The sequence below is a fragment of the Zonotrichia albicollis genome, chromosome 1, assembly GCF_047830755.1.
Source record: "Zonotrichia albicollis isolate bZonAlb1 chromosome 1, bZonAlb1.hap1, whole genome shotgun sequence".
In the NCBI taxonomy this organism is placed as follows: domain Eukaryota; kingdom Metazoa; phylum Chordata; class Aves; order Passeriformes; family Passerellidae; genus Zonotrichia; species Zonotrichia albicollis.
The window spans coordinates 25,047,354-25,069,391 of NC_133819.1; the positions used below are offsets into that span (position 1 = coordinate 25,047,354).

Genomic DNA, 22,038 nt, shown 5'->3' on the forward strand with positions numbered 1-22,038 from the left:
ATAATGTATATTTTGAGAAATGTAAAAGACAGATCCTAATAGCTCTTTTTGTATCACACTAATTCAACATAGGGCTGAGCTGCCAGCTCATCCAGTCTTTGAGCCAAGACTGCTAATGGCTTGAAAGCACGGTGATTGCTCTCTGTAGTTAACAGTGCTCAGTAGAAATCATAGAATGCCTCTCCAGACATAGACTGTAATGTAACAGAGCTTCAGGTCACCAGATTTCATGACACACCAGCCTGCTGCTTAGTAGAATCACACTTCCATAGCAGACAGTATGTTGTGTCCCCTTCAGCCAGATGCAGACACTCCCTTGTGATGTGGATGATGCACAGCTGCTACTAAATCAGCTCAGCCCTGCTCCCAGGTCTACTCTCTAGAAGTCGAAGTTGCTAAGTGAAAAGCCCTAGCCTGTAAGATGTAGCAGTTTAAAAGAGAGAAAATAGTGTAATTCTGCCTTCATAAGTAAATGCAGTAGATTTCAGCGAGTCAAACTGCTTTGAGTAGAACAAAAATCCTTTTTAAGCAAAGTACAGCCTGCTGTTCAGTATGAAGCTATTTACCATAGTCCTGTGTGAAGCTCTGACAAAACTGGGTCAAGACTTCTGAATTCCTGCTTTTCCTCTGAACCTTAATGCTGTAACTTTTTTACTACTAAGGTAAAAAAAAGGCTCTTGGAAGAATTTATTTGGCTTTTACCCGTGCTAGCACTTTGGCTGTCCGTCAACAACAAGCAATGAAAGCACATGACCACGCGTCCTTTCAGAGGAGAATGGAGTTTGTCCCCTCCTTCTGAGCTCATGATGTTCTGCATTCTGGGCTTTCACTTTGGATCCATTTTCCAGCTTCTTGTGGCTACACTAGGAATTCAGTGGGAATCCTGAGACCTTGCTCGTAGTGTCCCAGTTTGCTTGGCATATTCTCAGGTATTGAAAGGGCTGTGCTGTGTGCCAGGAAGGCTGATTGCAGATCTTTGCCTGGAGTGATTGGTTTGTAATGGAAATGATGTCTGGTCCAGGCCCTGGGGAATGTCTGCAACCAGTGGATAGTATTGAGTGGCGGTTAGTGGAATTAGTGTCACTGGGTGCAGGTAGATGTGCTCAGTGTTTGTGTGAACAGGTGCACTCAGGCCTGCATGTGTGATAAGAGTGCCAGATGTTGAGAGGAAGATGTAGAACTGTCATCACAATGGGTAAATAGGATCAAACCACCTCAGCTGTTTTCTCTGATAGGTGCTCAGACCATGCATCTAACTTATTTTGACTACTGCATATATTCCCTGCTATCTGTATAAACAAGGTTATCCTGCTTCAATTTAATTTATTTTTCCATTTCACTTTCTGTGGTAGAGGGGACACTTCTGCTGGATCCCCTGCCATGCCATCACGCTTGTTAGATCTTTCCCTTTTCTGTTCTAGGCTGAGCTCAGGCTTTAGAGGAGAGCAGATTAGTTTCAAAGCTGCTAATGCCCCAGTCTCAGTGATCACAGCTTGTCCATTGTTGCTGCTGCAGGAATGACAGGCTCACACAGCCTGGCAGAAATCTTGCAAGCAGTCTGGTTACTCATTGCTGAAGTGTTCCCCAGAGGAAGATGATGGATATTAAAAAAAAAAAAAATATAGAAGCTGTGAAGTCACTTATTTTGGCTTGTTACAGGAGAGAGGCTCTGTTGAAAGCTTTGAGGAATGCAGGATATCGTCATATGTTCCCATGAGAGGGACCAGATTCTGGTACAGAACTAGGTCGTGCTCATACTTCTTAGAGTTGTTGGTACTTCTGGTAGTTCACAGACTTAATCTGTTGGTCCCATTATCACCAAGTATATTTGAGGTATGCTTTGATCAGCAAGCATATGTGATGCCTTATATAAAAGTGAATGTAGTTCAGCCAGGTTTACACAGGTTTATGACATCTGCTTTTCAGGAAAGAAAATTTATAAACTGGAAAATTTGAACATTTTTAAGTAACTGTAGTCCTGGAACACAGAGCTCAGCCTTACTTTGCAAGATGAAAACTGACTGGCAACTTGCTCACCAAGTGTAATAGGTACAAAGGAAAAAACAGGCTCCTCCAGCTGAAAAGGTGGAAGCAGCAAAGTGTTTGGTATTGAAGTTGGAGAAATATAAAGCAGAAAAAAATTCAATAGTGAGACAAATTTACCTAAAGACTCTGTGGGATCTTCTATCACTTGTTGTTGCTTGTCCAGGATAATGTGTGTGGCAAACAGGCAGATAATAGGTCAAACAATAAGTCATTCATAAAGCTGTACAGGCCTTTTGTTGCACAGGAAGAAAATCTGCATGGTCACAGTAGTCACTTCTGCCATGGGACCTACAGACTAGTAGTGCTGCTATCCTTCAGGACCATTGTCCATTATCTCCAGCACAACAGCCAGAGCACTGTTGTCTTTTCTCTGATGCCATTCACTGTATTAGGAGAAGAAATGGGGTGGACTTTGTAATAGCACTGAATTGTGGAACCATTTCTGTCTTCCTCATCCCAAGTTTCTATGGGATTTTTTTACTGCTTAATCTCTAGTACCATTTTGCTATTTGTCACTTGGGAAAATATTAGGTTTGAGCAGCATTCCAGGTTCCCCCTGAACCATGACAGCACCTGTAAGAATAAGCAGATGTTAGATGGATAGCTGTTCTAGAAACTGCTGGCTGAATGCTTTCAGTTGGACAGGAGAGACACATTTTATATCTGTTTTTGTGGTCTTGGGGATCATTTCTGGGTACACAGAGGTGTGTTACACTTTGATTCTGGTGCTGCTCTTAGTTACCAGGCTACACTGAACAATTCATTGGAGCCCAGTTGTTGCTCAGAGAGCAACTTACCTGTCTCCACATTGCTTTATACATCCCACTTTGCTTTTTTTGATGCCTGTATTGCTTGTGCTATACAGAGAGGATGGAAAAATTACAGAACCTGAGCAGATATCCATCTCTGAATAGATGGGTGATTTTCACAGAGCTTTCTTATATGATGTATTCAGACATTACTTATTTTTCATAAGACAATGCTGCAGGATTGAATGGAGATTCTCCTTGGAATAGAATATGCTTGGCTCTTTCAGGATAAGTGTTTTGGTTTGTTTAATATTTTGTAAGCATTTTGATGTGTCCTCTTGCTGATGTTCATCTTATAAATGCACAGACATGCACAATTTCAGTGGAGATTTGAATGCCTGTGAAGAAAAGGGATGAGGTAAAGGCATTTGCTGAGAGGTCCTATGCTGCAGCGCAGTGTGAAACACAAATTTCCCTCTATTAATATAAAACTCCTTTGTAATAACTGTATGCATCTCCCTGATGGATACTCTGCTACCCTAGTGTGCTAGAGAGGATACTAGCTAATATAATTGAGGCACCATGAAACGTGCCCATGGAGAGGTACGTTCTGCTACTCAGCATACCTTAGGCATTTGTAAATCTTGTCTTTGCAGCACTGACAGCCATGAATTTTGGGTTTGTGTTGTCTAAGGACGTGCACAAGGACAATCCTTGTACAGTGCCTCAGGGGCAGGCAGTGCAGTGTAAGGTTTTGTGAGCTGAGCAGCTCCCTGGAGAGCTCCTATCCCAGCTCAGGTAGGGTCCATCTGCACTTTGCATGCCAACCCAGCATAAGGCAGCAGAAGCAGCTCTGTGCTGGGAGGAAGTGCTGCTGTGGCTGGGTGGTTTTCAGGGCTCACACCAGCCTGCACTGGTGTGTGTGCCTGTGTTACCTACAGGGAGGGTGTCCTGTGCTCACCTGGCATGGGGCACGCTGGCCGGAGCTCCATTTGGGGATCAAAGTGTGATTTATCCCTGTGACCCATTTTGCCCTGTATCCTTCACTGCTCCTATGTGTTCCTGGGAACGTGTAGGATGTTCCCAGATATTTTCACTATCCTACAGTAGTAGGTATGCACAGTAACATCTCATTTATTGTGAATTGTATGTGTGTGTGTGTGTCCAGCGGAGTCCCATGTGTGCAGCACTTCCTGCTGTGCATTGGGGAACATGAGAATCCCATTAGACTGGGTGTAAGGTTTCCTGCCTTCCATCTGCTCAGTGAACTGCACCAGGCTCAGCTGTCTTGGATGTGTAAAGGTTAATGGTTGCCCTTCTTTCTGCAAGAATTTTATCTGTGCTCTTTTGCTTTCTAACTTGTGTATTTTGCTGTGCATAAGTTTAGGTACCTGATTATTTTGTGGGCTCACATAAAGACAAAGATATTTATCTTCTAGTGGCTTCTTTCAGAAGATGGCTATTTCAAAATGGTGCTTTATCTGCTAAAATAATGTAAGCCGGATTATTTTGTGCTATTTCTCTCACAGCCCATTGGACTGTGCTGTGGATTTGTTTGGCTACAGCTACTCATTCTGTAATTATTGTTCTTATTTGGATTAGGGTACAATGTAATACTTGGTTTAAATGGCTCCTACCTGATTTTTGTTGTTGTTCCTTTGATATCACAGGTTTTGAGATAAGTTTTATGCACTGAAATTGATTCACTTCCTTCAGTGTATGAAGCGTACTTGCAGTAAAGCAGGGTTAGCCCTTCTTTGGATGAAGCTCTAAATATTTAATGAAAGTTCCTGTGAGAATGAGCTTGAGCATTGCATTAGGTAGCAAAGAAAACAAAAAATAAAGGGAAACTGTATTACTCAAAGAGATTTTTTAGCAGTAAAATGCTGGAGAAGTTAGATTACTCTGGAATCCTGATTATCGCATAATCACTAGTTTTTTAATTCTGCATAAAAAGTTAAATGAACAATCCTAGAAATAGAACAGCTGTCTTCAGTGCTGGAGCACTTTTCTCTAAGGAGCAATATGGCCTTTGGCTTTGGCTCATGGCATGATTTTTTTGTCCACTACATCAGTTCATCTTGCAGTCACTGTGACCTCTGAATGTTCCCAGGGAATATTGAATGTATTCCAGGGAATATTGTAGCAGCTGTCACATCAGGTTGGATGTCCTCACTGATAGAGAGTTGAGAGCATGTCTTCTTCTGTCTCATTCTGTTTTGAAGTTTGCTGACAGTATTAGTCTGCATTTGTGCATGTTTTCATCAGATGTGATCCTGTTCCTTCCATCTACCATGGCCGCTTTGAGCCATTTAGTTGTAAAAAGAAATACACTAGGATATATTTTCTTTCTCTGTGTTGATGTTCACTCCCAGATTGTATTGGCCTGGTGCAGGAAGAAACAGATATGACTCCAGTCTGTTTTCTCTGCCGCATATTGTTTACTCATTTTTGTATAAATAATAGGTATTCTGATTTATTTTGCAGCATCTAAACACACACACCAGTCTTGTGTTAATCTCACCTTACTTCTTGTCTGACTGTCAAACACAAACATTTCATGCTTTTCAGATATACAATCAAAAGGAAAGAGATAGCTCTGGAGAATCTGGGCACCATATGAGTCAAAGAATGTAATTATTTTGCATTTTGTATTTAATCTTGCTCTCTGAAAGTAAAAAAAAAAAAACTTATCGCTACTCCAGTGTGTTCTTACTACATAATATTTAAAATCAGAAAGATACTTTTTGTTCTATGGTCTCTCATCAGTACATCTACACATCATCAATGTATTTGAGCTCTGTCCTTTTTTTCCTGAAAAATCATACTTGGCAACTCAGCTTTAGTTTTCAAATAGCTTCTTAGTCAGAACAGTAATATAACTCATTAACAAGCTGAAGAAAGGGTATCAGAATGCCCTTCTCCCTTTTAAGTGAATACTTTGCTGTTTAATTAGATAGATAAAGAAGGCAAAGGGTAAATTCTGGTCTCAATTTCACTTGTACAGGAATGTTGTATTATTGTAGTAGATGACCTTTAATAGTCCATACAGTATATTTCCTATCTTCTCTTTAGCTGCAGAAAACATCTCTCACAGACATTAGCAAAACCATGTTTCTAAAAGATCTGCTAAAACCACTGCCAGCAGAACCACATTGCCTCGGGCTCAGCTACTTGATCATTAAGTAAATGCATTTGACAGGTTCTGTGCAATGATGTTGTTTCATCACTGCCACTCAGCTTTGCATTACCAGCATTTCATTGTGTTCCCACATTCAGAAATGACAGGGATCCTTCTTCACTTGTTCCAGGACAAGTGGGCCTGTGATGTATTGCCTCAGGAGCAGCAGCTCTAACGGTTATTTGTAGTGGATTATTTCCTTTATGGTGCTTTTCCGTAAGATCAATTTATATGTACAAAATGCTTTCTAAATGGCTGCTTTAGTGGCATACTTATTTCATAAATGGCCTGAGCCAAAGGGAAGTACAGAACAATGTGAAGACTCTAAGGGAGCTACAGGAAAGACTGAGGGAAAATAACTGCTTCGTGGCAAACTTTGCTTGCATGTTGTTTTATTCAGACAAAGAAGGATTGTAACCCTAGGGACTGTTGTGCAGTTTTTCACAGTGCAGAGTCAAGAGAAGTTTTCTGCTTGGTGGCTGGAGATAAATGGGATGCCCTCTGGGACACTGTGTTGCCACTCTGTTTTGGTGGCTTTGGGCTTCGTATGGGGTGTGCAAAATTACATGGTAGGACAGAAATTAATAACACCCAGCTGTTACATTTTTTTTCCATTTAATTTACCGCAACTCCATTGTCAGGATTGCTTGGCACATGCTTCATTTTACAGTTTCCAGCAGACTTAGAGGCCAAATCGTGCCTTAAGCCTTCCTGAGCTGAATGGCGATGGCTTCTGTGAACAGTGACAGTGTCAGCATCCTCCCCTTGCCTGGGGGAACCCTGGCTGTCTCTGCTGGCTTTGGCCTGGGAACTCTGCTGCAGTCTCTCACACTTCCCCACATCAGGCTGTGTACAGGGTAGCAGTGGGTGGCTGTTGGGCTGTTTGCACATCACAGCTTGCCCTGCACAGGTTAGGATGCAAGGCTGAGGGAGGGCAGATTTCTTACATTGTTTTCCCTCCTTTTCTCCCTGCAAAAGAAGAACTACAATCCTTCTCCTTTACATTCAATGAATATTTAGCCCTAGATATCTAAAGCCTCTCCCTGCCAGTTTGGTTATTTTTTTGTTGTTTTTTTTAGCCCATAAACAGAAGCAGACACCTTAGGGACTGATATTTGGCAGCTGCTTTCAAGTGTCTGTATATCTGACCTAGAAAGCAGGGACTGTTTTTCGGTGTGTGCCAGTTACAAAGTCTGAATGGTCCATATTAATTAGAATCATCTGCAATCCTTTTAGCATGTGAGCCTCTGGCATCATTAAGGATTTTCATGCTTTCCTTCCTAAAGGATTGATAGAGCTCAGTCCTCCAGATCTTTGATTATTTTTCTCATTAGCAAGCATCTCCATGCTATAAATCAAAGGAGAAGGAAAGATTGCCATTCCCAGGGTGCTTCGTAAAATGCCTTGGAAACCTGAGCCCCAGCTGCTTCCAGAAGAAAATAATATTAATGTATAAAGCCCCACTTAACCATTTAGGTTAGCAGCCCATTTATACTTAGTTCTCTTTAGTTATTTACAGGCATATCATCATATATTTAGTCAGACAATCAGATGATTTTAGGGACTAAAATACTAATCCTCTTAAAACAAAACAACTTACTTGCAAAGACCAGCTCAGCTTAAACAGATCCCTTGCACTGAATTTCATCTTAATTTAATTAAATTGTGTAAGATCACCTCCCATTTTAAACTCTTTAACATAGTTAAACTGGTACAGTTTGTGCATATTAATGTTTTCTCCTTCTCTAGCCTATTAAAATGACCTTACGAAACTTCCATTCACAATTTCATGTTTTATCTGGTAAAATAAAATTATTAAATGAGTAACTATTCCAGTAATGTAATTTGTAGGATTTCCCTTCAAATATGTAAAGTAGATATTGCTGCCACTGGTGAGATATTGCTTTTTTTTGTTTTGTTTTGTTTTATTTTTTCCCCAAGGAGTTTTAAAACAGTCAAAATATGCCATATAAAATTTTTCATAAGCAGAACCTATGAAAATAAATGGTTTTCCATTTAAAATTGATTTTGATTCATAAATTTTAGATTTAATTATTTACTTTAATAGTTCAAACTCAGAAAATATTTTCTGAGCTGGTCTATTAAAAGTCAGATCATTGGGTCAAGGGAACTTTTGACATTTTGACTGGTTATGTGAAAAATTTTTGATAACTCTCATACAGTGAGTTCTTGTTTCAACCCTAATTGTAGCAAAATCTCATCCCTTTTGTAACAATTTTGCTTTTTCTTCCACAAAATAAATTGTGGAAGGGAATAAAGGAAGGGAAGCACTAGCTCTTCTTCCAGCTAGTAGTTACTGGATTTTAGTACCAAAACAAAATGGAAAATTTGCTGAAATCTTTCACCTTCTTCTTCAGCTGAATAATACCAGACTAAAAGTTGTAGGTTCCAACCTTCATGTTACCTCTTTGAGTCCTCTGAAAGGTTATGGATTGCCTTTCCTAGATTTGACTATTAAATATGATTTTGTCTTTCATGCAATTGTAATCAAAGTCCCTTGAAGTTTATTAGAAAGCTTTCCTTGTATGCATATCCATGGAGGCTGAATCAAAGACTCCTAATGTGAGTACTGAAGTTCCTTTCAAGCATTTGCATGAGCTGATAGCATATGAAACTTCTGCTGCCAAGTTCTTTCTTTATATTTGTGATCATTTGAGTTCTGTTTTGCTGCAAAGACTTACTCTTGGTATAAAAACCAAGACAAAATAGTGTTTCAAAAAAGAATTTTCAAGGTTTGCTAAGGGAATAAAACAACTTGTGCCTTGTCCCTGAACCTAGTTTTTTTACTGCACTTTCAAAATGACCATTTTGGTATCTGGCACTCAGAGTAAATCTGTGTCAGCTCTGTTTGACCTTCTGTCCTCACAGATCCAGCTGCCCACAGTGACCCTCCTGGTAAACCAGCATAAATTTGCAGACTAAGATTTCTTTAGCTATAGAATATAAAGTGTGAGTATGATATTTCCAGGAGATCTCTAATGCAGACCTGAACCAAAGGACAGACTTCAAATATAGAAGATAAATTCAGCAGGTTGGAGGAATTAAATTTCTGATTTAATTAATGGAATTCTGTGAAATAGGAATCAGTTGGTCCTGCGATACATCCTTATCATTGCAGGCTTGCCAGAATTGTTCACCCTGATTTAAAAATCAAATGGTTTTTGAAAACTATTAAATCCATTCTGCAGCATAGCCTTGATTCAAGAAGAATTTTGAATACACATGTGTTTTAAATATTATTTGTCCATGATTTTTTCATAACTATACCTTAAAAAAAATAAAGTGATTTAAACTCATGGCATTCTGAAAAGGGCTCTTATGGTTGCCAGGCAGCTAAAAGATAGTGCTGTGCTCTCAGGGAGGTCAGAGTTGCTCTTTTTATTGATGAAGACTGGAAGTCAGAGGTGTCAGCCTGCTTGGAAGTGTAAATGCAAACCCAAGCAAAACCTTCTGGCTGTGCTCCAGCAGTGGTGCCAAGCTCCTTGTTACCTGAATGCATTAAGGCATTTTATTTTATGATTAGCAGTAGCAGCCCAGCTCTGAACACAGGAGTTGCTCTGAACACAGAGAAGTCAGAGCAGACTTTGCTGTAGGAGCACAAGTGAGAGGCACAAATCCTGCCCCACTGCTGATTGCCATCTTGGTTATAGTGTGCTTCAGAAAACAAGCAGCACAAGGAAAGTATTTTCTTTTTGCCAGTCCTTTCAAAGTGGAACAGATCTGCAAAACGGAGCACAGATGGCAGCAGAATAGTGGCTTAGATGCAAACCATCCATTGAGGCAAGTGGTACTTTTCCATCTCTGACTAGCAGCTTTGAATCTCCTGGATTTTTGTATAGTTTGTTTTGGAGACACACTTCAAATGTACAAAAATACCAGAAAGTGAAAATCACAGTGGAGAAAATTAAAATTATAAAAATGTAGAGTGAAATTAATAAAAACAAATAGCTTATCTGTACACACATATATTTAAACATCTGCAATAATTTCTCATCAACAGTTTCTTAGTTCAGATTTTTCTATTTAATCAGCAGCAAGTTAGTAGCTTTGGAGAAAGTGCCACAAGAAACTAGGTACAATTCTTTAAAGTAGCTAAATAATTATGCAACCTTAAATTCATTCTGGCAATATTCAGACATTGAAAAAGAAATTGGTCTAGATACATGATAGATTACACATTGAAAATACAAATACTACTGGATTGCAATTTGCTGACAATATTTGGTATCATATTGAAAAAAATAATTCATACACATCTTAGCATTTGTCATGGTTTGAGCCTGGCACAGAGCCAGTGCCCCCTATGAAAATGCCTCACCCTGGTGTCTGCTGTGAGATGTGACCAGGAATAAGCAAAACAGGCTCCAACTTAAACATAAAAAACACTTTATTACCTAAACTACAGGAAAATAGGGAAAGACTATAAGGAAAAGGAAAAAAAAAAAATTGAAAACCTTACAAAAACCACTTTCCCCCCTCCTCACTACCTGACTTTCCCAATCCGATACATTCTCCCAAATCATCAACTGCCCAGCCTTGGCCCCACATTTTAGTATACTCAAACTGCAGTTCATGAAGAGGAAAGGAGTCCTTCTTGTTCCATAGGCTTCCCCTGGAAACACACTGAAACCTCGTGTGCTTCCCTGTCACTTCGGCACCGCCCGGAAAAAGTCCTTTTGCCGCTTGTGACATCTTCCTTCCATGCCCAGTGCTCTCACCACTGACACATGGCCAGAGCTGCTTTTAGGGTTGTCTTTTCAAGGATGCCTTGTCTCACTCCAAAAAGGCACAGTCTCTGCTTTGGGACATCTGTCCCCCCCATATTTTTCCAACCCCCTGGGGCCGGGGGGTCCTCACGAAGAGCCCTCCTGGGTTTGAGCCACTGCTTCCCCCTAAATGCAGTCTGTGTCACAGGAACAACTGAGTCCATGGCCACAAGAAAAGTCCAGCCAAAAGGCCACTCCAAATCATCTCTCCCCATCCAATCATCTCCACGTTCTTCGGGCCAGGTCCTTGTCTCATCTCATCTCTTATCTCCCTTCTTATTCAGCTTCGAGGAGGATTAGCATTTTTGCAAGGCCCCAATCATGAAAGAAAGGGTTAAAAGTTTTCAGTCTCTGTCTATCTCAGAATGCTGGTACTCCCACAGGTGCTGCTGCTCCGCCGGCCAGGCTGCACTCTTCCCTCCCCTTTCTCCTCCCGGGCTGGCTGCTATCACATTCAGACGCCGGCTCTCCTCTCTCTCCCTCCTGGGGGGGGGAATGGCTGCCCGATGTCTCTTGGGGCTCCGCCACCCTTCCATCCTTGAGAGCTTTCTCACCCCCATCTCTGTCCAGGCCCCAGGCCTACCGCATGGCTGCCCCTCCCCCCGCCCAGCAGCAGAGGCTGGACGGGGGAAGAGATCTGACCTCTGCGCTGCGACGTCCCAAGAGAGAGTGCCAAGGGCAGTGCCCTGCTTTTTAACTCCTGTGTATTCTCGGAGGTGTGTCCAAACCCCACTGGCTACACTAGGTGCCAGTCTCAAACCCAAAACTTTCATTGGTTTGACCACAGCTTCCCAGAATTCCCACTCCTTCCTGGTCAAACCACCACAGCATTTTATTCTGTTGGTGATTTTAAAAGAGGTCTCTTATCTGACAGATGTTGTCACCAGTATTTTTCAAGGTTGTATGACTTGGGTGTAACATGTTTTCCCATGTGCCATCAGTATGAAGGTACAGAGTTCCTAATGTAAGCAATTCTGAATCTTGTGGAAATTGTAATGCAGGGTTAAAATTGTAATTTTAAACATCAAAGTCAGAAGCCAGAATTGTGTTCTCTGCAGTTTTGGGCTTGTTGTTTAGCTCATTTTTCCTAATTCACTTCTTTTGCTGGTTGCATTTGAAATTAGAAGAAAAGAAAGCATGAAGCAGACTGAAGCCTGCAGGCTGCAAGTAGCAGCTTCCTTATCTATTTCTCAGCATATCAAAGGGAGAGTGAACAGTAAAGATACAAACCAGCTCGAATACCTATTCACAACTGGAGTCCAAGTTGGGTGTTTGGAGCTGCTGCACGGAGCAATCTCCTGCCTTTGTGTTTGTATGGAAAGAGCCCGTGGTAATGTTTCACTGGTGGAGCCCTTCATTCAGGTGCCTGAAGATTGTATAAACCCCTCCTGCAGCATCAAGGTCCCCTCCTACAACAGACAGGGAGAATGAGGATTGGTCACAGTCATGTCCTTTTAGAAATACTACTCCAGTAAGCTAAGGTGCCTTGAGATTTCCTATAGGATAGGTGAGTCCATGTGCTCTGGGACAGTCCCACCTTCATTTCTGGTCTCTGCTTCAGTTTGGTAACAGTCCATGCTCTGCTTAGTGGATTGGCCTTTGATCCCTGAAAAACTGTGCCACAGCCTGATCTGTGGAGTCATGGCACAGTCTGCCACGGAATTGTAGGGTTAGGAGGGCATTGCTGTTTCCCATACAAAGGGTCATTCTAGGACACTGCTGTTGCTGCAAGGGGCGATGCTTGGTTTGGGGCCTGTCAGCTCTAATGGTGTTTCCTCAGGGACACATATGGGTATCTCAGTTCAGGAGATACCTCGGGTCTCAGTACACTGTCAGTGCAGTTTTCTCCTGGTCTGGAGAGCACAACAGCTCTTGGTGACAGGAGATGCCAGAATATGGTGTTTGCTTTCCTCCAGTTCTGCTTGAAGGTGTGATTTGCAATGCTGCAAAGAGGATTCTGCCTTGCAAGAAGCCCCTGGGAAAGCAGACTTTGCTGCTTTTCCTGTGAGGAGCCTTTTTTTCAGAAGCATGGATTTTCAGGCCTGGCTGCTCTTGACCTGGAAAGGGGAGTTGGGGGAGAAAAGAAATCATGCAGAACACATGTTCTGCAGCATCAGCAACAGATGAGGCAGGATTTGATTTTTGCTGCAGGGAAGCAGAATCACAACTAAGCTGTCAGTATGTTGCACATGAAAAGTGTTGGATTGGGACACATACCCAGAGCCAAGTTCTGTTGCGATATGATGGTGATTACAGATACTCAATATCATTTTTTGATGGCATATTACTAAGGATATGTATTGGAACTGATGCTGTACGTGTTTCATACACTACTGCTAAGGCCAGACCCAAAGCTGCTTAAATCAGCTGAAGAGTTCTCATGGATTCCAGACAGTTTTGGATGTCAGACAGTTTTGGATTCTTGGAGGTGGAACATTAATGCATTCTGATGCTGGGAATTTTCCAAAAGGTTTCAAGTGTTTTATTTTATTTGTAGTTTATTTTAGTCTTTTCCACATTTTTAATCTACATAATTGACATTATGCAATCAGAATAAAATCTTCTGGAGGTAAGGTTACACAGAGCATTGTAACATATGGCAGTGCCTGTTTTTCCATGGTAATAATAATAATGCTACAGAAAAAGGAATGCTTCTGTTCAAATTCCTCCCACCTTAGATTTTGTAACAGTTCTCCGTCCTTTGAGAACTGTGCTCTGAATATCTTCCTAATGCTTTGGACTTGAGTTCAGGAGAAATAACAACATTCAGTTGTTTTACCATCTGATCCTTTAGTAAATATATGACATCTGGGCCTCTTCCTCTTGTTGGTTTCTTTCTTCAGGTTATTAAAAGACGATGTGTCAAAATTATCTGGTACTTCTTCAGTAGTTAGTGCTGAAACAGCACCAGCATTAGTACTGTCCTAAATTTGAGAAAAAATAGGTTATTGAGATGCTTATCTGAAGGAAGAGAGTGAAAGCAGATCAGTTGAAAGAGAGCTAATAACACTTGTACCTTGTCTTCTTAGTGCAACATCTAAGAGGCCTCATTCCCTTTGTGCTGCTTTAGAAAAATCTGTTATTTAGTGATACAGCTTTTTATCCTTCAGAGAGCCAGGGTCAGCTGCTGTGCACTGAACATGTCCAAGGGGGATGCACCATGACACAGGGCTATTGTTTGCCACTATGTGGGAGACTGACACAGCACCCAGCTCTGAAACAATGTTGGGTCGTTCTGATTAAAATAGTGTCAGTCTGTCTGGGTGGGGAACACGGACTGATCTGGTTTAGCCCTGACTGTGCTGTTCTGTGAGTTTCCAGGATCCTTGCCATGCCTGTGTCACTCCCTTCATCCCTGGGAGGAGTCTGCAGGACTGGAGACTGCTAGGCTGCACTGCTTTTACCTGCTCGGTCTAATGCTCCTCTCTTTTCCCCATAAAAATGTTCAACTAAAATGTTTTTCATCTCTTCTACATGGACCTGTGTCAAAATCCTTTGAATCCATTTAGGGGAACCTCGAGCAATTTGTGCTTTCTGAAATGTCCAGAGTGGGAGCACCTCAGCCTGACTGCCAACTCCTAGGCCATGCACTTGTCCTCAGGGTCTGTGACATTGTCTTCTCTGCTTCTGTCTCTGGGTGAATGGAAGTCAAGCCATTGCAGTCTTCTTTTATGAAATAAGAAAGAAAAAAGAAGAGCAACAGCACCTAGTCCTTTCCCTCATGAAGAATGGTCTGGAGGAGGAACTCATGAACTAGCTGGAAAAAGCTGCTTTTCTGCTGAAGTCTAGTGGCATTTCAAAATCCCCACTGAGGAGAGGCCACAGGAGAACAAGCGTAACTACAATGCTCATCCATATGACCAAGAAATGTCGTACGCAATGGCTGTTCATCACAAACAGATTAGCTTTAATTTTCTAGTCAGGATGACAGCACAGGCTATTCAACATCATTTTTGGGTTGCTAAACCTCAAAGAATCTGTTTCTTTCTTTTTTGATGTTATTGCCATGGAAACTGTCTAAATTGCAGGTCCAGATTACATCTTTACTGTTCACTCACTTTCATTTTGATCTGATGACATTCTTCAGGTGCCAGGAAGAGACAAAGAACAAATCAATAGTGTTCCTTGAAACAGAGTCACTCCCTGTGCTCTGCAGCCTTTACTAGCTGAGTGTAGCCACTTGTGTTCTGTCTCCCAGGGCGAGAGACTTGAAACCTGAAGATTTGTTACCTGCAGCCTCATTTTGTGTGATAGCATTGCTCAGCCAAGCTGGAGAGAAGCAGACTGTTTCCTCATCTCTTCCTCACACCTGTGCAGGTGGTAACACAGGGATGTACCAGGGAGCACAAATCTGGGAAATGTTTTGCAGATGCATTAGAACTGTTGAAAACAGATATAATTAGGAGTCAAGGAGAATTGCTATTAAAAGTAGGATTCCTACTTTTAATAGCAATTCTCCTTGACTCCTAATTATATCCAGAGTGGTGAAGGCTGTATATGAGAATCCTGATAATAAATACTTAAGAGAGGAATGTCTCTATACATGTCGGCCTGCGTTGGCCCAAACCACAAATGCTGCCCCCATAGTTTTGGGATTTGAGTGCTGTCTTGAGTGTGGGAGATCTCTAATTTTTTTTTATTTTGGGGCATTTTTATCAAGGTACCAGGTAAAGGTGGCCTGGCCTGGATTCTTGGAGGTGGAACATAGGGACTGTACTTCCAGAGACCTGTTGCAAGCTCTTGCTTTAATCAAATGATAATGGTGTTCTTTCTGATGAAATAGCCTTTATCCCCCTACAAATCCTGTAGATTTGAAAGTGAATGTTGGGGGGAGGAAACTGAAATGAGTTATGTGTGTTTTCTTTTAAGAGTTTGGAAAACCTGGACATGAATGTATGAGTAGCCCCTAGGCAGCGGTAAAATTAGAAACTGGCACTTATGTAGCGAGTCCTAATATATGCAACTGACCTTGGTGACATTACAAAAGCAATCTTCACACAGATAGAATTTTTAATGGAGTATCTATAATGCATTAGTCATTGATGCCTTTGCCTTGCATCAGGCATTCAGATCTTATGTCCATTTTCCACTGTACTTACACTGCAGTCAAGTTACAAGGGAAAAAATCTGTTATTTCTTGCTATATTATTTTATCTATGACCTTTTGTAATACAGTTTAGTTTTGGAGAAGCTTTTCTTTACCAGTATAAATTCTTTTATCCTGATAAATATTACTATGGATCATAAGTTGAGGAAAATGGATGCCCTTATGTTGCATGAGAAAGTAGCTTTGCATTACAGGATTTCATTCTTTTTGTATGCACAGGGTGTTGAGATTGATTCTTTTTCATTCTGAAATGACAAGAGTGCAGCATATGCCCTTGTCTGTCTGTCCAGAGAGTGAGTTAATATTGGTAATATAATGGGTGAGTTTACTGGGGAAAAGAAGTAGAATAATTATTTGGCTTTAATAGATCTATTTCTGAACTAATTCAGTAACTTGTTGGTTTATATGAGTGATTCATTGGCAGAGATTGCTATTGTTGCAGAAAGACTTGTGTATATTAACCACAGCTGATTATATGGCTAATTTTGGCTGAACCTGGTAATATTATCATCTCTATATCCTCAAAATTTGTATTCAGAAGAAATTTGGAGGGGTTTAATTTTGACAACTATAATTTTCCAGCATGTCTTCATGAAGACTTGCTTGCTTAGGGAAGGAGCACTTTTCTTTGCCGTGCTAGTGAGAGCAGTGCACAATCTAGTATCCATACTACAGGAAAAGGTGCTGAGGAGCCACTTGTGTGTTCCTGATTCTGTCATGGATTCTGGCAGTTTTCTTGCATATAAGATGTGGCTTCCTGAGTGTGGAAAAATAAAGTAAAATTAAGAGACAGAGAAGGAGAAGGCATTTTTGAAAATGTTGGCCCCAATATGTCAGTTTTTACATTTCTAAACTGAAGGATTCTGAATATTTCACAAGACTCTTTAAAGGCTCTGTGGGTGTTTGCAAGGTGTTTTAGAGCTGCTTGCTGGGAAACTGCACTGCAGTGCAAGGAGCAACATCTTCAGACCACACCTCTGGGACGTTTGTACATTTGGTAATAGCCTCATCTGAGAGATTGACATAGATCTGATTTTCTCAGATGCATTATTAGCCTCTTCCCCAGGGATTTTATTGGGAGGAAAAGAAAAAGGATTTGTTTGTTTGTCCCAGGTGCCCTCAGAGTGTGTCAGAGCTGGTGTCAGTGTGCCCTTTGCTGTCATATGCACTCTGTGATGCTCCTGCCCAGAGCAGAGTTGTACAGGATGGATTGCTGTCTGTCTCAGGAGTGTGTGAAGGGATAAACTCTTCAGTGGAGTTCATGGCAAGTGCTCAGTCTACCTTATCATAAAAACATAAATAAATAGTGCCTGCAGATTTTACAAATTATTGTGAATCCATCAACCTAAGTTAAAGAGTTACAATTTTTCAGGAAAAGCAAAAAAAAAAACCCAACCCCATGTTTACTTGATCAATATGTGTCAGAAAATCCAGCTTTTTTCCTCTGTTTATCAATAATATGTGGTTTTATTAAATTGCCTGCCCTGTCTCAGTTTGACATACAAACCTTGTTTGACATATGGTGGCTGTTGCTTGCACCTGGAGGTTGAATGTACTATGTAGAGCATGTAACTAAGGAGATGGGGTTTTGTTCATCCTTTCAGTTAATTCTGTGTGTTCTTTTCTTCCCTCCCCTTCGTGCTGCACGGCTGATTACCACCCTAGGACCTTGCAATGGGACACAGACCCCTCAGTGCTGCAACTCCAGTCTGACTCTGAACTTGGGTATATGTCAGCTCTTTTTGTTATCCTTTCTTTGCAAGAATTATGTTGGAAATGCTTCCTAGTTGAGCTGGTTGTATGTGATTTTCATTTGCTTTTTGGAGTCAAAAAGACCATAATTTAAGTTTCATTTTTTTAGTTTCATAAATTAGAAGCTTCAGCAAAGTCATATTTGTGGGAAAAAATCCAGCTATTTAAACAAGCTTATGAAAAGATAAATTGCTATTTCTGTTGCCTGAAACACAATACAAATAACTATTTCATTTCAGATGAAATGTTATTATTGTGGCATATATGTGCATGTATAGTTACATTGATCTTGTTTGTACCTGTGGATTCAGACTGTTCTCTGAATCATTTGCGAGATACTTTCCCCCCTCCTTTCTGCTGGCTATAGTTATGCTGTTTCCATATGCAGTAACAATGTCCCCTTTTTCCTTAGGAAAAGGGAAAAGCTTAGGAGCTGTGTGTGTATTTAAAATTGTACAATTAAGTATGATCATAGTCCCAGAGTAAGTGCCATCTTAGTTGAGTTCAGGCCTATGAAGCTTTTTAAAAATTCTAATAGGGCTAAAATTAATATTTTATGGTTTGGCATGGAACTTCTTTACCCCAACAAGTGAAAAAAATATTAAATTTAAATTATGTAGAAATGCTTACCTGCAGAGGTATTTAGGATAACCTGTTCCCCTAAAAGGGTGGGTAGCAGCATGAGTCATAGGTAAAACCAAATCACTGCTGGGAAAAATTTGTTCTACCAGTGTTATTCTGCAGGGTTGTCTGTTTTGAGTCTCCAGGCAACTCTCTCGTGCTTTTGCTACTTCATTCACCGCTCTGTCAGAAAAACAACAGCTTCCCTTCAGCTGATTGACAGTGCTCCCTGCTGCAGTTAGGTGTGTTAGGTCTATTCACCAGGAAAGATCCAGAAGGAAAGTATCCAGAGAGTTTTCTAAACAGAAGTGTTTCTCCATATCTAGAACTCCTAGGAATGTTTGTAGTTTACACACACGTGTGACTTCAAATAGGTCACACATCTACAACTTTACCTGGGTTGTACCAAAAAGGTAGAGTTTTTTGAGCTCTTTTAACCTACAAAAACTTTATAGAAATCCCAGCTCCTTTTTTTACAGAAGTTTGAATTAAAAGATGAGGACTCCTAGGAGCAAGGTTTCTCAAACAGCTGTGCAAAGCAAGTTCCTTTATCTGACTCGCAAAAAGATAACTCTGTATGTAGACTTCAATTAATTACTAGCAGCCAGTGCAGAGGCAGAAAAGAAGCATTCCAAAGAGCAAGTCCACAGGCTTACACATTACACATTGTAATGGAAGTCCTGTCCCTTTTGAAAGAAAACTGTCTTCAAACCCAAGGCAGAGTCAAACTTTCCTCTGGTGTCCTGAGACTAGAGCAAAAAAAAAAAAAAAAACCAACAAAACCACTGCAAAAGAAATCCTGCAGTCAGCAATTATATGATATTTGTCTCAAAACACTTGTAGCAGATACATCTTTCTTAAGATACCTATGGACTGAAGAATCAGTTTTCATGTATGGGTTTTAGTCACTATCCTCCTACTGACTTCCCATTAGCAGTTTGGGTAGGAATCCTTCAAAGATTATGTGCTCTCTAAGATGAATATTTATTGAATTTATGAGAATTATGAGTACCTCAGATGAAAAATGGGGATGGGAAAACAATAGACCATTTGATGTTGCCCTAAAAAGAATGAAAGGCTTGAACATTACAGCACATATTTGGTAAAGTCCAGGTATTGAAAGGAAGTTCCAGTTGTCCCTGAGTGCTTGGGACCAAAGGCTAGGCCAACTTTTAGTAGCATGAGAACAATTAGAGGTGGCAATTAGACACAGGCAATCAGCAATCAAGAGATCACATTCCTTCCGATGAGGAAGGACCTCTGAGTCTTCACCAGTAATTACAGAATATGGGTGGCACAAGGCATTTGTAGAGGCACCAGCAGTTGCTGAATTGGAAGTGTTTCACATGAGGAATTCCATGCCTTGTCTCAGCACAGTGCCGTGGGAAGTCTGGGACACAGTGGGCAGAGCTTCAGTTCACCCAACCAGCAGTTAAATCCAGCTCTCCTTTAGGGTCACGTTCCCCATCCCCAGGCAGTCCAGGAGATACAGAATGACCGCATGTGAAACTGTTTTAGAATTAGGTGAGGTTCTAATTAGGTCCAGATTAGACACATAATTAATTAGGGGTTATACTTAACCAAGACCACTGCCAAGAGACTCTTTCAACGCAAAGAACATCAGTAAATGGACAGAGAAGCCTGAGGCAGCAGGGGACTGCATGCACAGGGAAATCAAACTGACCAAGAAGGCAACAGAGATTGCACACCTGGTGCTGAGGGAGGGAAAAGCACATGAGAGTTTGTTGGGGTGAGATATTTATTAAACATTGAATTCATACAGACTGTAAGTTAAAGCAGCTACAAAATGTAAAGCTACTAAAATTTTTGCCAGCTGGAGAAACTTTTCTGCCCCCAGTAATGAGGTAGAAGTATTTTTGTAGAGTTTTTAGACAATTGTAGATTTTGTTCAGATTGGCAAAGTCAGAGATGGTTGTAAGGAGGGAGACCTGTTAATTTTTCTTCTTTGAAAAGAGGAAAGATTCAGAGCTAAAACAACTGTTTCTGCTCTAGTGGTTTGTTGCACAATACAGCTGATTTGTACCTATTACCTACTGAATCTAATTGCAGTCAGCTTAATAACAACCCAGGCAGTAAAACAGATTGGAAAAAAAAATTACTGATGCAGCTGAAAAGTTCAGTAGGTGTTATCCAATGATGACAGTTTCCTTTTTAGACTCCCATTTCCTTTCAGACATGGATCTTAATTGAATACCTAAACCACTGTAAATTAATTAGGTCAAAACCCCTATGACTTCTTCTGATAACCTGGAAAATGAAGAGGATATAGATAATGTGTAAGAATTTTCTGTTTTTCCAAATCTGCCTCTTCAATAATGTGGCAAATTGAGAAACATTGTGTCCAGGAATTTATTTCCCTATAAGTGCACAAGTGTGCTCTCACTTGTTGATTCAGGCAACTGGCCTTATTTAATTAATTTTCTTATTGTGTTTGCATTATTTCTCTGCTAAAAGTTGGCATTTTTTCCAGTAAAACACTTCCAAGTAACCATTTTATATTCTTCACTTCCTGCAGACAGTCAACTAATATTCAGGAAATAAACTGATCTTTTCCCCTGCTGCTGAGTGAACTGTGCACAGCTAAAAGTGTTCATGGCCATACTCAAGTGCATCTCTTCTTTTTCCCTTGCCCACTTACAGTTTGATTCACTGATTTATTTAATATGGTTTATTTAAAGCAAGGGAAGTAGACAAAATAGAAGGCAATAGTTGCCCTGCTGCAGTTAAGTTTTAGCTCTTCTCCAGCCCTTGCATTAGGACTATACTTATAATTATAAACCTACTTCAAGGCCACTATTAATGGTTCCTGTGAAAGGCAGAATCTCCTTCTTTATGGAAATGACACACCTTGCCAGTTAAAGACTCTGTTACTCCTCCCAGCCGAACATTTGGCAGTCTAATTCCTCCTGGTTTAAACCCTTTCCACAGCTGTGTGTCCCAGGCTGAGGATGAGCTCCTTTGAGCAGACAGAATATCACAGTAGTGATGGTGTGAAAGAGAATTTTGTTGCATGTTAAGAGGGACACAAGCAGGCCATTTCTCTCTCCCATTTGCAGTCCCTCTCAGCAGCATGATCTAGAGCTTCAACAACTAGACTTTACTATGGCAAATGGTTCCCAGGTTAATTTTCTTCACTGCAGTGAGGTACTTCTCATGCATTGTTGTGTTTCACCTTTACAAACACTGAAGCATTTTTATCCTGTCCATAGCAGCAAGCATTTGTTCTTGGTGCTGATTTCCATTTACCATGACTGACCTTTTGATGTTGTGTGTTTCACCTCAGACGCAGACTGCACAAACTAGGGGTGTCCAAGATTACCCAGGTCGATTTCTTACCCCGGGAGGTGGTATCGTACTCCAAGGAGACACAGACACCTCTGGCCACACATCAGTCTGAAGGTAAGATTTATGGGTTTTTTAAAAACACATTTTAATAGAAAATTTGCATTCAAGTTAAAGAATGTAATAAAAATAATAGTAAGTCATAACATAGCTGCTTATCATGTGTTTTCTGCAAGGCAGATATTGTTTATGTGATTAATGTCTGTTCTGATGTGAATAATTATAAAAATCACTTTAAATGCAAGTGGAACCAAACTACTTCTGACTTACAATGGGTTGTGCTTAGATAGCAGTTTAATGGGAACATTTTTGAAAATAAATCATTATGAATATAATTAAAATTGTTCTTTATTTCTTTTTTATGTTTTCTCAAGGAAGTTATAAATTCTGTGCTTTGTAAAGAGGCAGTGTTGGAATGTTGCCCTCAGTTGT

At 40.6% G+C, this 22,038-nt stretch overlaps 1 protein-coding gene across 7 annotated transcripts in view; it reads left to right on the forward strand.

The window, feature by feature from the left end:
• DYNC1I1 (dynein cytoplasmic 1 intermediate chain 1) overlaps positions 1 to 22,038 on the forward strand; it is a 187,061-nt gene that overhangs the window by 23,384 nt on the left and 141,639 nt on the right. For 4 of the 7 annotated variants that reach the window (XM_005480226.4, XM_005480229.4, XM_026795233.2 and 1 more), the window contains exons 5-6: positions 17,536 to 17,595; positions 21,548 to 21,663. In XM_005480226.4, the coding sequence (XP_005480283.1) occupies positions 17,536 to 17,595; positions 21,548 to 21,663 (176 nt within the window). The remainder of the gene's footprint in view (positions 1 to 17,535; positions 17,596 to 21,547; positions 21,664 to 22,038) is intronic. The other 3 variants (XM_026795232.2, XM_026795234.2, XM_026795237.2) reach the window with 1 other exon arrangement.